Source organism: Rhagoletis zephyria, unplaced genomic scaffold (assembly GCF_001687245.7).
Source record: "Rhagoletis zephyria isolate East Lansing unplaced genomic scaffold, Rhagoletis_zephyria_1.1 Rzeph_scaffold_02239, whole genome shotgun sequence".
NCBI lineage: Eukaryota > Metazoa > Arthropoda > Insecta > Diptera > Tephritidae > Rhagoletis > Rhagoletis zephyria.
The window spans coordinates 10,373-25,388 of record NW_016159323.1 but is presented as its reverse complement, the minus strand read 5'-3'; the positions used below and the strand labels follow the sequence as shown (position 1 = coordinate 25,388).

Below are 15,016 nucleotides of genomic sequence, written 5' to 3'. Positions count from 1 at the left end.
GCGTTTCAGTGATCGCCGATCGAGATTTCTTTTATTTTGCATTACATATTTGGATAAAGTAAAGTTAAGCAAATTCAACATCGATTTGATGCTGATAGAAATCTGGATCAATTTGTGATCAACTCTGTTTGGTTTGTTTCCTAATTAAGTGAGGAAATTTTAATTGACAGCTTGATTCAATAATTAAAGGTTTGCTCATTATTGACATTAGAGTTTTGACACTCCCTTAGCTCCCTTACAAAAGCTTTGCACACACACACGAACCCACACACAGTGCCTTGCTAAGGGAGACGATTTTGTTAAGAGGGAGCGAGAAAACTGCTTTTTGAGCAAACCTTTTATTATTGAATCATGAATTGACAGCACCGACAAATGAATATATACACAAACAAATATTCGGTTATGGTTAAAACAATTCCAGTTTTTGTATTGAATTTTTGGTTTAAAATTTATTTTTCCCTTTCCAGTAGGGTTATTGCACATTATCTTCTGCGTGAGAATTGATCGTAATATAACGCATCTAAATAAGAGACTGGAACACGGCTGTTTGTCAAAAGCATTCGATTTCGAACTCGCGTAAATGTACATTTGCTAAATGCTATAGCATGAACGCTCTTCGAAAACATATGTTCGAAAGTGCTAAATGTTGCATTTTAAATGCAGCAAAAACGCTGCATTAAAGATAAAAAGTGGCAACATTTCTTTTTCCAGTATACAGTTGCTAGCTGCGTTTCAGTGATCGCCGATCGAGATTTCTTTTATTTTGCATTACATATTTGGATAAAGAAAAGTTAAGCAAATTCAACATTGATTTGATGCTGATAGAAATCTGGATCAATTTGTGATCAACTCTGTTTGGTTTGTTTCCTAATTAAGTGAGGAAATTTTAATTGACAGCACCGACAAATGAATATAAGTTAGTTTATTCGAGTTTTAAAATTTAACCGTAAGCACTGGCTTTGCCGGTGAGTTCAATCACTAAACTAAAACTTACAAACTACTTGTTCTTAAAATCTAACCTACAGCCGCCACCGTCGCAGTCGCTGCTGGTATCGCTGCTGGGAAGAGTTCCAGGAACGCCGCGCTGTGACTGGCTTGTGATGATGTTGTGGAATTTGCAGATGTTCAATATCAATAGGAATAATATGAAACCACCGTGCAGCTGCATGTTGGTGTTGCACTACAGATTCGTCGTAATTAGCTACTGTTGGCTGGCCGCTATTGAAATTGATTGCCAGCTGCAGAAATAAATTTGCTTACTGCAACTGTTACGACTGCCCTTGGGCTGCACGTGTTAACTCCTCCCCTTCTAAATGGAGGCCGTCCTCGGTCTTCTTAAGTGTTTCAATGATCGCTTGAATAACATGACTTTGACGCCTTCTGCTTTGCCTCTGCCGAAGTTTGAGTAAGAAGTAGCAGCCAACCAGAATGGCGATAGAAGCTAAGCCAGATAGTATTGGCCACATGATGGTTCTTCTCTCTATTCTTGTAATGTACCCTAAATTTTCCACATTCATTCTTTTTTAGGTACGGTAGACTCAATATTTCTCGATGGTTGTTAATATTGACAAGTGTTGTTGTCGCAGAACCTGGTAATTTTGTCAGCATACCATTTTTGTTCTTAAAGTAAGATCCATTGATTTGAACCTGTCCTTCAATGGTTTGGAGGTAAGTACCAGTAACGGTTTTCTCAGAACCATCATTTGATTTAATCACAGCGGTATTATCGTTGATAACTATGATACCTTCATCAACAAGCGTAATCGGCTCCAGATGACTGGGGCGTGTGCTGCAGTGAGCTACACTTCCCGAATGTAGTTGTTGTGCGCATGTTGTATTTTGTAGCTTTTTGCAAAATGTTAACGTAAGTGCTGTAATACAGCTGGCAATAGCCAAAATCTGATTGTCACAGTCAGCGACGTTGTTGTTGTTACCAAAGTGTAGGACAGTTTCGTTGTGTTGAACGGGAAACAAGATGACTCTCTTACATACTAATATAGGTTTCGGATACTTAATTAAAAAATATAAAAAGTTAGTGTCTAACGGGACCCTAATGCTAGATACCTCCATTAAGTCTGTTATAGTTGTGTTTGTAGAGTGCATATTAATTAATTTTTTTACATCGTCAGAATTTAATATGGAGGGATTAATGACGCCGATCCTTGCAAGGGCAATCTCTGAAATCAAGATTTCAATTTCGGAAATTAAGACTATTTCTGGCGAGCAATGTTTCGTATAAATGACTGATGTCAATCTGCTTAGCTTTCACATTGTTTGTGATTAGGTTAACTGTATCTGTTAGCTCGTTTATCTTTTCTTGCACTGCTGTGTTTATTTCTATTTGCCTATTTTCTGAATTAATTAGCCCTTTCAAAGCTGCCCCTAAAATGTTTAAGCTTCGTGCCTGTCTGTGGTGAATGTCTAATGTTTCCAAAAGTGTTTTTATATGCTCGATGTCCGAGTCCAGTAACATCCTCATGTGAGATGCAGGGAAATGTTTCGTTAGTTCCTTAGTTTCTTTGGCTATTTCCATATATGTCCTGAGGTTTGTTGTGTGTTTAAGAAAATTAACGTTCTGCCAAACAGTTACAATCCCGTCCTGAATCGGTATGTAATTAGAGTGCGAGTAGTCAGTCAGTTTTGCTGTTGTCGACCCAATTAGAAGTATCACCGAAAGAATCCTGCATTTAGCACTTTCGAACATATGTTTTCGAAGAGCGTTCATGCTATCGCATTTAGCAAATGTACATTTACGCGAGTTCGAAATCGTATGCTTTTGACAAACAGCCGTGTTCCAGTCGCTTATTCAGATCCGTATCCATTACGATAAATTCTCACGGAAAAGATAATGTGCAAAAACCCCTACTGAAAAGGAAAAATAAACTCTAAACCGAAAATTCAATACAAAAACCTGAATTGTTTTAACTATAACCGAACATTTGTTTGTGTATATATTCATTTGTCGGTGCTGCCAATTATATTTTCCACACCTAATTAGGAAACAAAACAAACAGAGTTGATCACAAATTAATCCAGATTTCTATCAGCATCATTTCGATGTTGAATTTGCGTAACTTTTCTTTATCCAAATAAAGTAAAATAATAAATGAAATCTCGATCGGCGATCACTGAAACGCAGCTAGCGGTTGTATACTCGAAAAAGCAATGTTGCCACTTTTTCTCATTAAACCATGTTCGAATCGTGGAAATTTTGGAAGATCACAGGGATGCTTTTAGCATTTAGATTCTAAATGCAAAGATTGAGTTGCATTTAGTTGCATTTAGATGACGAATTTTGTATGGATAAATGTACGTTTAGAGTAGCATTTAGAGCTAAATGCGCTAAATGTATATTTACGCGTAAGCAAAAACAGCCCATAACCTTTTATTGGTTTTTACCAATACGCGCTCCCCCACGTCAAACACTCTATTTTGTCTGGAAGGGTTATTCCTCTCCAGCAGAGTTTGTTGGGCTTTCTCTATTCTATCCATTATTTCATTTCGCATATCCTGCGGTGTGGCGTAAATAATATCAATGGGTTTTTTTCTGGTCACAGAATGAATAGTTCGATTATATTTGAATGTGGCCAATAATATAAGATCAATTGTTTCATCAATCTTTTTTTCCAATTTCAGGCATCTCGCAATCTCCGCAAGTGTACTGTGGAAACGCTCAACCTGACCATTAGAGGTACTGTGAAGCGGAGGTGCATTCACAATATCCACATTAAACTGATTTTTTAACAGAGATCTTATCGTTTCGGAATTTAGCGATGCCTCATTGTCACAATACATAGTTTTTGCCCCTGGGAATATATTCATTAACTGAAAAATTGGGTATTTTATGTCTAAAATTGTTCGAGATGGTATTGGCTGTACCACAGCAAATTTCGAGAACTTGTCAAGACAAGTAAGAAAGTACTTTTTGTCTGTTGAAAATATGTCAACGTGCAACATTTCTCCAGCATAGGATGGGACTGGTGTTATACCATGTTCTTGTTTTCGGGGATGCCTATCGTATTTGGCTTTACTGCAGATTTTACAGTTCGAGACCACTTCGTTTGTCAGTTTGGTCATTTTTGGGAAATAATAGTCACAAAGAATCTGCCTAACGTTCTCTTGAGCAGCTCTATGAGCTCGATTATGTTCGACAACAACGATCTCTCGCTGTTCGTCTTTATTTACAATGTCGGCCACCACACTTTTACAGAACCAAAACTTTGTTGCCGGAAAGCATCTTACAAGTTCGTGTTGTATGCTGGCCAATATTGGCAAAGTGCAGTGTATGGCGTTTACCACATTTGGGTTCACGGCTAATTTCACTTCTTCCATGAGATATTCCTTATTTGTGAATTGGATAATATGGCGAGTTTTCTCGCCGAAATATATAAAATTCCGTCTTAGGTTCAAGTCGGCTTCTTCCAAAACGATTTGGTTTCGGAAACAATTTAGTGGCTTCTCGGTTGCTTCTATCGTATAAGATAGCGATATTTCGCTATGAATTGTAGCCAAATCTGATTGGTTTTCTTCTTCTAGAGTATGAATGTTCTGTCTTGACAGAGCGTCGGCAACATAGTTTTCCTTGCCAGGTTTGTAAAAGAGTTGAGCGTTGTGCTCGTCGATAAACGCTTTCCATCGTTTAATCTTAGCATTTGGGTTTCGGTCTGAAACCGCAAATGTAAGTGGCTGGTGGTCCGTAAAGATATTCAAATTCTTTACACCATAGAGGTAATTTCTAAGGCTTTTTAAAGCCCAAACTATGGCGAGTAGCTCACGTTCGTTAGTTGCAAAGTTTTTTTCACGATCCTTCAGGGTTCTAGAGATCATAGTTATAGGCTTTCCACCCTGAGACAACACGGCCCCTATACCCATTGATGAAGCGTCCGTCGTTAGATCGAATGGCTTCTTAAAATCTGGGTAGGGTAGTATAACGTCTTCAGACGCTAAAACCTCTTTTAATTTGTTGAAAGCTTGAAGCTGGTCCTCATCTAAGTCTATTTTTACTTTTTTCGATTGTGTAGACTTCACTTTACCGTTCTCACCTTTAAGGATATCCGTCAAAGGCCTTGCTATTGACGCAAAATCCTTGATAAAACATCTATAATAGCTTGCAAGCCCTAGGAAGGACCTGACATTGAACAAAGTTGAGGGCTTCTCGTAATCGCGGATTGCTTTGATCTTACTAGGACTCGTCTTGATACCATCCTTAGACACCACAAAGCCTAAGTACTCCACACTTTGTTTAAAGAAGTGCGATTTTTCCCGGGATACCCTCATATTAGCTTCACACAGTTTTCCTAAAACCCACTCAATATGGTCAACGTGTTTTTCCTCGTCTTCGGAAAAAATAATTACGTCGTCGACGTAGACATAACAACACTTCCCTATCTGTTCTCGAAGCACGTCGTCGATGGCCCTCTGAAAAATGCTGGGTGCATTCTTCAATCCGAAAAGGAGTCTACAGAACTCGTACTTTCCATGACCAACCGAAAACGCGGTCTTTTCTCGATCTTGTTCAGCAAGTGCTATTTGGTGAAAGCCTGATTTAAGGTCAAGCGTTGTGAAATACTTGGCCTTTCCCAGATTTGACAATATAACTGTAATATTAGGAATAGGATATTTGTCGTCGATGGTTCTCTGATTTAGCTTTCTAAAATCTATAACCAGACGCTTTTTGGTGTTACCCTGTTCATCCTTACCCTTCTTGTCCACAACCCAGATTGGATTGTTGTATGGTGATCGAGATGGCCTTATTATGCCATTTCTTAATAAGTCACGAATTTCCGCATTCACGAAGTCTGAGACACCCATAGGATATGGGTATAACTTGGAATATACCGGGTCGTCACTTTCGGTGCGAATAGTGGCGACAATGTTCGTATTGTAAGGGAGTGCTTCATTCGGGTCCGAGAATACCCCCATTAAATTTTTTATCATTTTTTGAAATTTGTTTCTCACAACTTGCGGCACTTCTATGTCCTCCACTTGTGTGAAGTTCACGTTACCACACTTCAAGAATTTAAGTTCTTCGGAGCCAGAACTGGTTTTTATTATTTTGTTTTTAAAATCTAACGTAGCATTTGTCTGCGTAAGCAGGTCAAGCCCAACTATTCCGTCGAAAGTTGAAAGCATGGGGAGCAAAAAAAAGGACTGTTTGTACCAAACAAGTTAACTATACATTTTTCCTTAACATCGTTAAAGCCATGTATTGACTTTACCAAAAACCGATTTTCGACCGGTATTATATTCTTAAGCTCTTTTAGAGGCTTAATATAATTTTTTGATGCCCCTGTATCGATTAATAATTTAATTTTTCTCCCTGCAATTGTCCTTTCGATGAAAGGTAGCAGGGAATTTGCACTAAAAAATTGATTTGATCTGAATCAGACAGTTCATCATCCACTGCTGCAGCCTCCAAATTTGCCACGTCCCGATATTCTTCGCTCTCTTTACCTGAGGATAAATGGTCGATTCTTTGTTGTTTCGGCCCTGTAAATCGAGCGGAGCCATAATTCGGCCTTTTTGCAGCCTGCCTACTTGCTTCATTTTGATTTGTATGAGGCGGTACCCAATTGCGAGACGGAACATTGGGTTGATGCTGCGTGCTTTGCTTATAGCGAAGTGAAGAATCTACCTCCATTGGCTGCACTGGCTCCATTTTTTGTGGAGGCTTATTATTGGTACCTTGACTTCTATTAAAATGGGGGCTTTTTGATGGATAAAAATCCTTGACTGGGGCTCTTCCACCAGTACACTTTTACCTATACTGTTGCCTACCTTCAAATCTTTGGGCTTTATCTTCCAAGTTCTTAGCGTAGGTACTAGCAAATAAGTATCGCTCGTGATTTGACTCTACCTCCTGAGCTAACGCTAAAGCAGATGGGAGGTCGCTAGGTCGTGCCGAAAACAGCACATCGCAAAGTGGTTTTTTTGTACCCGAAATGAACACTCGCAAGGCGTCCATCCTATATTTCTCATTGAGGGACGCAGCTATTGTCTTGTCGTATGTCATGATTGTCTTGTTGGTGAGAAGGGTTAATTTCTTCTCAACCTCGTCATAGTACTGCAGGAGTGTCAAACTTCCCTGGCGAAGGGTTGAGAGCTCCTGCTCAATTAGGTAGATGGGTCGTTTGTCACTATAAGTAAAATCAAGGCGACTAACTATAGCCTTGAAATTTAACACCGTATTGAAGGATGCCAACACCATATCTGCTGGCCCCTTCACCTTATTCCTAATTATGGCGACAGCTTGATAATGCTTACTACTACCTTCATGTTTTTCGAAAATCTTATATGCCGTCTGGGCTGCCTGCCGCCAAGAAACATAGCACTCCTGTTTGCCATCGAAGTCTGGTAAGGACTTAACAATGTCAAGGGGTTCGTCACACTGTCTACCGGGCAATACCTCTATTTCTTTATATGCCTCTACCTCAGGCACAGTTATCTTAACATTTTATGCGCTGACTAATGGTAGTCAGCCGTTCTTCAAAGTTTTCCCTCTGTACAGCGAGTGCAGAGGAAACAGCACTCTCTATTAGCGCTTTCAGCGGGCGACTGTATACTCGAAAAAGCAATGTTGCCAGTTTCTCTCATTAAACCATATTCGAATCGTGGAAATTTTGGAAGATCACAGGGTTGCTTTTAGCATTTAAATTCTTAATGCAAAAATGGAGGTGCATTTAGTTGCATTTAGGTGCCGAATTTTGTATGGATAAATTTACTTTTAGAGTAGCATTTAGAGCTAAATGCGCTAAATGTGCTTTTACGCATAAGCAAAAACAGCCCATAAGTACTATTAACTAGAGGTTACCCATGGTGAAACGAATACTATTTATCGGTCTTGGAGTTTACCCTACTTCAAACAATTTCGTTTCAAAACTATCGAATGACAAAAGTATCGATACGGTAAGTATCGTTTCGAAATTCGTGTCTCCAGCTTTGTTTCAGTTTGAATTTTACGTTCGGCGTTTTGATTTATTTGATATAATTTGCAATGGAAGTTTATGAATTTGATAAGTGCTTACTCGATCGCTTGGAGGAATCCATGAGTGTTTTATCGTGGAAAGATGAAGTAATTCCCGCAACACAAGTTCGTTCCGAGTGGTCGTACTATATTGAACTCCAGATCGAGCCAGCAGGTAGATATTCATTTTGAGTTGCTTCCCAATTTTTTTTCAGAAATCCTGAGTTTAACCCTTAGGTTGGCAAGCGATTTGGAAGATTCCTCGTGTAATATGTGAAGAGCTACATATCCGCTATCCAACTGTAGTTTTTGGTTGCGTTGAACAGGTTCTTTTCAAGGATTTAAAAGCTATCCTCATTATACAAGCAGTTCAGGAGGAAGACATTCATCTTCCGGAAAGGCACGAAGTTTTCTTGGAAGATCTTTGGCCGACGAAGCAACAGGAAAATGCTGAGTTAAACATAGAGCGAACTGCAGACTGTGTTGACCGTTTACGTTTCTTTTATACACATGTTTGGATGCCATGGGACAACGATAATGATGACGACCTTAATTGGGTGGAAAAGCATTTAGAGTCACGTATTCGATTCTGCTACGACTTGCGGAAACGAACAATTAAGCGAACATTGGCAGCGCATGTTCGCAAATTACTTGCCGAATCCAAATATTTGCAGCAACGGCGGGAGTACCTGGAAATAGGACTAACGGATGAAGATGAAGGGAGTCCCGAAGAAACCATTAGCAAAACTGAGGTAACTGATCTAATGAGATTACATTTGCGGCTAGCTATGATCCGCAACGAAATAGAGTTATTGGAAAACCCTGAAATGCGCCGGATATACCAAGAAATAAAATTCCCAGAAGAAAAATATTTCAAAGGGAAAAAGTATACTGAGGCTATACATAAAAAAAAAGACGAGCAAGTTTTTATTGTTATGATGCCATACACAATTGAACAACAAATTGATCTAATGCATATTGCAAAGAAGTGCATTTCAACCAATGCTCTGGTTCAAAATGCTTATACTCTACAGGTATACTTGTCATCTAAACTGGAAAATTACTTTATTATGATTTTGTATTTTAGGATGTTTTAAGCACCAGTTGTAACTATGACTGCATCTATCTTTCGCCCGGTCGTCATACTGTTAGGTTTCTAGAAAATATGAATGAGGACGCTAAAATTTCCGGAATAAAAGTTGCTGGAGAAAAGCTTAGCACGCAAGATTATTTTTCAAAAGCCAATGTGGTAATATCTTCATCGGATGATGACAGCATTCTCTTTGTCTTCGACGGCTCCTTTACTCTTGAAAACGTTGTTATGGATTGTCGCAAAGTGCGTACTGGAATTGTAGCAAAAAATGGTACCGTATATATTCGTAATTGCACTTTAATAGGCGATGGAAAAACTAGTACACAACAGGGGATTATATGCAATAGGGGTGCTTCAATTATTCTGGATGAATGTACTGTAGAACGGTTTGCAACGGGAATAATTGTAATGGATGAGGCGGAGTTGCGTTTAAATAATTCAAAAGTCATTAACTGTAAGATTGGCATCGATTTGAGCACTATTTCAAAGTCTCATTTTAATCATTCAAAAATAACGAACTCGCAAAATAATGGGATATATGTGGATACTGCTTTTGAAGGACAAAACCACAAAAGTAAAAGTACAATATTATGTACCCTAAAGGAATGGGAAAGGTAAATTAAAATATGTTAAGTTATTTTAATGTCTTGCAATATTTTTTTATTAACAGCCATTTTAACTCAAATCCGCCTTTTATTGGAGAGTGCGAATTTAGAGGCTGCAAAGTCAACATCTTCGCTTTAAATGTGGGGAAGTCGTTGTTATCAAAAAACACACTCAACTATTTAACAGATGCTGACACTGTATTCGAAAGTCCTAGTAATGAATTACCAGCGAGTGGCTCTCGAGACACCAGCAAATCTTTTTAAAACTAAAGTAAGTTTTTTACCCGGTATGATATTTAATTGACGCGTATTTTTGTATAATTTACAACCAATAAAAATATCTTTTTAACCGTCCTTGAATACTTGTATTAAACAATGGAACACCAAATTGAATAGGTAATAGCAAAAACAACAAGCTGTTCACTTCTGAGTAGAGTCCGACCGAAGCCGAACAGAACGTTCGGTTTTGATCTAACATTATGCCTATTACCGAAGCCGATGATTTACTTTAAAATTTAGTAAATTTGTTTTTTCACAGAATAAGCTCCATTTTGCCTTTTTAAGTGTTCATAAAATCATCGTATATACTTACAAGTATGGAATCCTATGCCCCTTTTTATACCCGAGCGCACTTGTGCACAAGGGTATTATAACTTTGTTCATATAACGTTTGTTTGTAACAGGCAAAACGAATCAAGGTAGATATAGACAAATGTATACATAAATGATCAGAATGAAAGGAGAAATCGATTAAGCGGTGACTGTGTCCGTCCGTCTGTGCACACGATAACTCGAGTAAAAATTTAGATATCTTAACGAAACTTGGTATGTGAACTTCTTTCCGGCGTAGGACGGATGGTATTGAAAATGGGCAAAATCCGACAATAACCACGCCTACCTCCCATGTAACGGTAATTTTCAGAAATACGAAAACTGCGATATTTTAGTAACTACTGAAGATTATTCACTAAAAATTAATATTTACAATTTTTAGACACTAAGAATATTATAAATTTTTGGAAAATGGGCGTAGCCACGCCCACTTATGGTTACATGTGTATATCTTGGTAACCGCTGCACCAATTTCTTCCAAACTTGGCATAGTTGTTAGTCTTGCTACGGCATACCAAATGGCGGAAAATTTTTAAAATCGGACAATAACCACGCCTACCTCCCATATAACGGTAATTTGGAGAAATACGAAATCTTGGATAAATCAATAAATATTAAAGCTAATTTACTCAAAATTGATGCTTGCAACAATTCTTTACCAGGAAATACGTTTATGATAAAGTTTTGGAAAATGGGCGTGGCACCGCCCACTTACCAATTTGTACCAAACTCGGTATGATTATTGTGCTTGCCACATAGAAGCAAACGGTCGAAAATTATTGGAATCAGATTAAAATTACGACCACTCTCTATATAACGGCAAATTTCAGAAATGCTTGAAACTTCAATATTTCGAAATTTAAGGACGCTAATTTACTCAAAATTGATACACACTTGCTTAGCATGTAGCGGTAGCTTTCGGAAAGGTGAAAATCATATACTTAGTACCTGCGCCGGGTATTTAATGTTCGGCTCCGCTCGAACTTAGACTTTCTTACTTGTTGTCTATTCTCTTTCTAACAGCGGATGTGCCTGCCAAACTGAAAAGCATGATGGCGGCAGTGTTTGACAGGCGCGTTCGACGATGCGAACGGCAATGGAAGGTAAGAAATGGAAGATGGATGACATGAGAATGAAAGAATTATGAAATAGCAGAATGCCGAACCAAAACAAATTTCAAAAATCTGACAATGCGAATGACGTCAAATGAATGAAATGCAAAATAGCGAAATGTCGAAACAGAAGAAATAGATGACAGGCACGTGTTCAAGGGTTTCGTGCAACAAAAAGAGTTCTTGTGTTGCGCCATTCAATATTACAAAAATTTTAATGTGGTTAAATACGCTTTTTTATTAAGTTGAAAAAACTACATTTTTCGCCAGCCAAAAAGTGTATAAATAAATATATAGCATCTTGCTATAAGATTTATTTATAAAAACGATATATGCTTATGATCTTATTCATAAAAAATAAAATGGATTTAAAGAGCTCTCTCTATACAGTAACATTAAAAACAAATAGATTTGTTTACTTTTTAAGAATTTTGATATAACATTTAACTTAACTGTTTGTGCACTCATCTCTTTTTCTCTTTATTATTCTCAAATTTTTCTTTTCCTTAATAGTCATTTGACGGAGTTTCAATTACACCCAGTAAAAATCATGATAAAAACATTAGAAAGTAAAACCATTCTCAATTCGTCGGCCCTGATTTTTTTCTGACGTTTGCAAACATTTTAAATCATATAAAATTCAAAATAAAAGAAGGAAATTGTTCACAATTGTTGTTGTTTGAGATCAAAAATGAGAATGTGTGTGTGAGCTTGAGTTCGAATTTTAAAATTATATTGCTGGCAAACGTCAGACTGTCTCTCAATGATTTTACCGTGTCATGTTTTTATCATGGTAAAAATCAAAATATTTTATAAGAAATTTGTTGACCGTTTTACAACGGTATTTAAAGCTTTTTGTGTTCAAATTGAAAAGATTTCCTCCTTCGCACACTTCTCTCATGCNTACAAGCCAAGCAACGCAGCTCAGCGCAAGTTGACCTACTTAATCCAACAACCCGCACATTGACTCAAACGGGTATTGATAGGTATATACAAGTCAAACGAAAATTAAGCCCACAGCAGCATTGCAAACCCATCAAAAATTGCAAAAACGAAAACCACTGACATTAACCCTCTACTGGGAAATAAGTTTGCGATTCTGGACAATGAATGTGACAAAGNGGAATTAATAAATAATAAAAAGTTACAATTTTAGTGAATGGTTCTTGACAATAATAATAATTTGTGGTTGAAATTACTTGCAGACTGAAGGAAAAATAGTTGTTCATTAACGATTTGTCCGAAATATCGTTCTTGAAACGCGCTACTGCTCACTAAATTTGTAATATTGACTGTCAACCTGTGCGGACGTGTTTTTTAATCGCTTCGCCGAGAAATTATTAATAATTCACGTAAAGCAAAAAAAAAAACAGAACCAACGCGAAAAGACAATACTAGGAATAAATAAGCTTTCTGCTTATTTGCCTATAATTATAAATTACTTTTTCAGAATTTTCGCAATGCCGCGAGAAATTCAAATAAATGTGCCAACATACAATAAAATAAAAGCAGCTCCGGCCCCACCGCGTTTACCGAATAGTAGTGAAACAAGCACCAAGTGCAGTGAAATAAACCTTGCCGTAACAGAAGCTGACCAAAAGCATTCAGCTGATCGACGAAATGCTTACTTTTCGTTCGTTTCCCCCACAAACAATGCTGATCGCGATAAATCGTTCTCTCCCTCCACCCAAACACCTTGGCATGCCCAGTCGCCAATGTCTCTGGTAGACCAAGTTGTTCTAACGCAACAACAAAGCACTAGCTTAGCAACAAGCACAGTAACAACGGTGAGCGCAGCTCTCACAACAACGACTACAACCACGACTTCAGCAATGACAGCGGTTTCACAACGCAGTTCACCCACACCTGCACAAACGGAAATTTCGGCACCAGTACAAGCCAAGCAACGCAGCTCAGCGCAAGTTGACCTACTTAATCCAACAACCCGCACATTGACTCAAACGGGTATTGATAGGTATATACAAGTCAAACGAAAATTAAGCCCACAGCAGAATTGCAAACCCATCAAAAATTGCAAAAACGAAAACCACTGACATTAACCCTCTACTGGGAAATAAGTTTGCGATTCTGGACAATGAATGTGACAAAGAGCCGAATGAAGTTTCTAAAGCCAAACCCAAACCGCCCCCAATTTATTTACGAGAGCAAAACTGTAGTGAGCTCGTGAATAAATTAACTCAGCTTATTGGAGACAATACTTTCCACGTAACATCAGTTACCAAGGGCAATATTAAAGAGACCAAACTTCAGATTCTAACTGAAGAAAATTACCGGTTGGTAACCAAACACCTTAATGAAGATAAGAAAAACTTGTATACGTACCAGCTCAAAGGCAGCAAAGGACTGCAAGTAGTAATAAAAGGTATAGAATCAAGTGTACCCATTGCTGATATTGCTCATGCTCTAGAGAAGGCAGGATTTTCTTTTAAAAATGTTGTCAATATTATCAACAGAGCAAAAATCGCTCAACCTATGTTTAAGGTAGAACTTAAGGCAGAAACAAAGCCAATGAATAAAAACGCAGTGCACCCAATCTACAATCTACGATACCTTCTACACCGAAGAATAACAGTGGAGGAGCCGCACAAGCGAAACGGTCCAGTACAGTGCACAAATTGTCAAGAATTTGAGCACACCAGAACATACTGTACCTTGCGCCCAGTGTGTGTTGCCTGTGGCGACCTTCACGCTTCCGCTTCTTGCAAGGCTATCAAAGATGATGTGGCTGTAAAGAAACGCAGTAATTGCGGAGGTAACCACACCGCCAATTATAGGGGATGCCCTGTATACAAAGACTTAAAGTCTCGCNTATTGACTGTCAACCTGTGCGGACGTGTTTTTTAATCGCTTCGCCGAGAAATTATTAATAATTCACGTAAAGCAAAAAAAAAAAAAGAACCAACGCGAAAAGACAATACTAGGAATAAATAAGCTTTCTGCTTATTTGNACTCACGCCATCAACCACTACACTAGGGGCCTTTTTTGCCAATGCGCAGCGAGTTCCCAACGTTTCTTTTGCCGACGCGTTAAAACTACAAACGCAGCCAAGCACGGCGAAATAAAACTCCTATCAAGAAACATTTGCAAATATTCAAAGGAATAATACTGAGCAATTGCAGCCGAACCCCCCTACTTGTGGCATAGAAGGAATGATATTGAATCNCCCAAACACCTTGGCATGCCCAGTCGCCAATGTCTCTGGTAGACCAAGTTGTTCTAACGCAACAACAAAGCACTAGCTTAGCAACAAGCACAGTAACAACGGTAAGCGCAGCTTTCACAACAACGACTACAACCACGACTTCAGCAATGACAGCGGTTTCACAACGCAGTTCACCCACACCTGCACAAACGGAAATTTCGGCACCAGTACAAGCCAAGCAACGCAGCTCAGCGCAAGTTGACCTACTTAATCCAACAACCCGCACATTGACTNAAAACTCCTATCAAGAAACATTTGCAAATATTCAAAGGAATAATACTGAGCAATTGCAGCCGAACCCCCCTACTTGTGGCATAGAAGGAATGATATTGAATCTTACTCATTGTATGACTCAATTCATGTCTACTATGCAAAATATGATTCAAGACCTCATAAAGGCTCAAAAC

At 38.4% G+C, this 15,016-nt stretch overlaps 2 protein-coding genes across 2 annotated transcripts; both read left to right on the top strand.

The window, feature by feature from the left end:
• Window positions 1-7,757: 7,757 nt before the first annotated feature.
• Window positions 7,758-10,021, top strand: nesd (SHC binding and spindle associated nessun dorma). The gene is made up of 4 exons (XM_017620729.1): window positions 7,758-8,138; window positions 8,201-8,997; window positions 9,051-9,670; window positions 9,727-10,021. Exons 1-4 carry the CDS (start codon window positions 7,994-7,996, stop codon window positions 9,923-9,925), a joined length of 1,761 nt encoding a protein of 586 aa, XP_017476218.1. The 5' UTR covers window positions 7,758-7,993; the 3' UTR covers window positions 9,926-10,021.
• Window positions 10,022-12,845: 2,824 nt separating this feature from the next.
• On the top strand, window positions 12,846-13,439 carry LOC108366353 (dual specificity protein kinase shkD-like). Its single transcript, XM_017620730.1, has one exon. It carries the CDS (start codon window positions 12,846-12,848, stop codon window positions 13,437-13,439), a length of 594 nt encoding a protein of 197 aa, XP_017476219.1.
• Window positions 13,440-15,016: the final 1,577 nt, after the last annotated feature.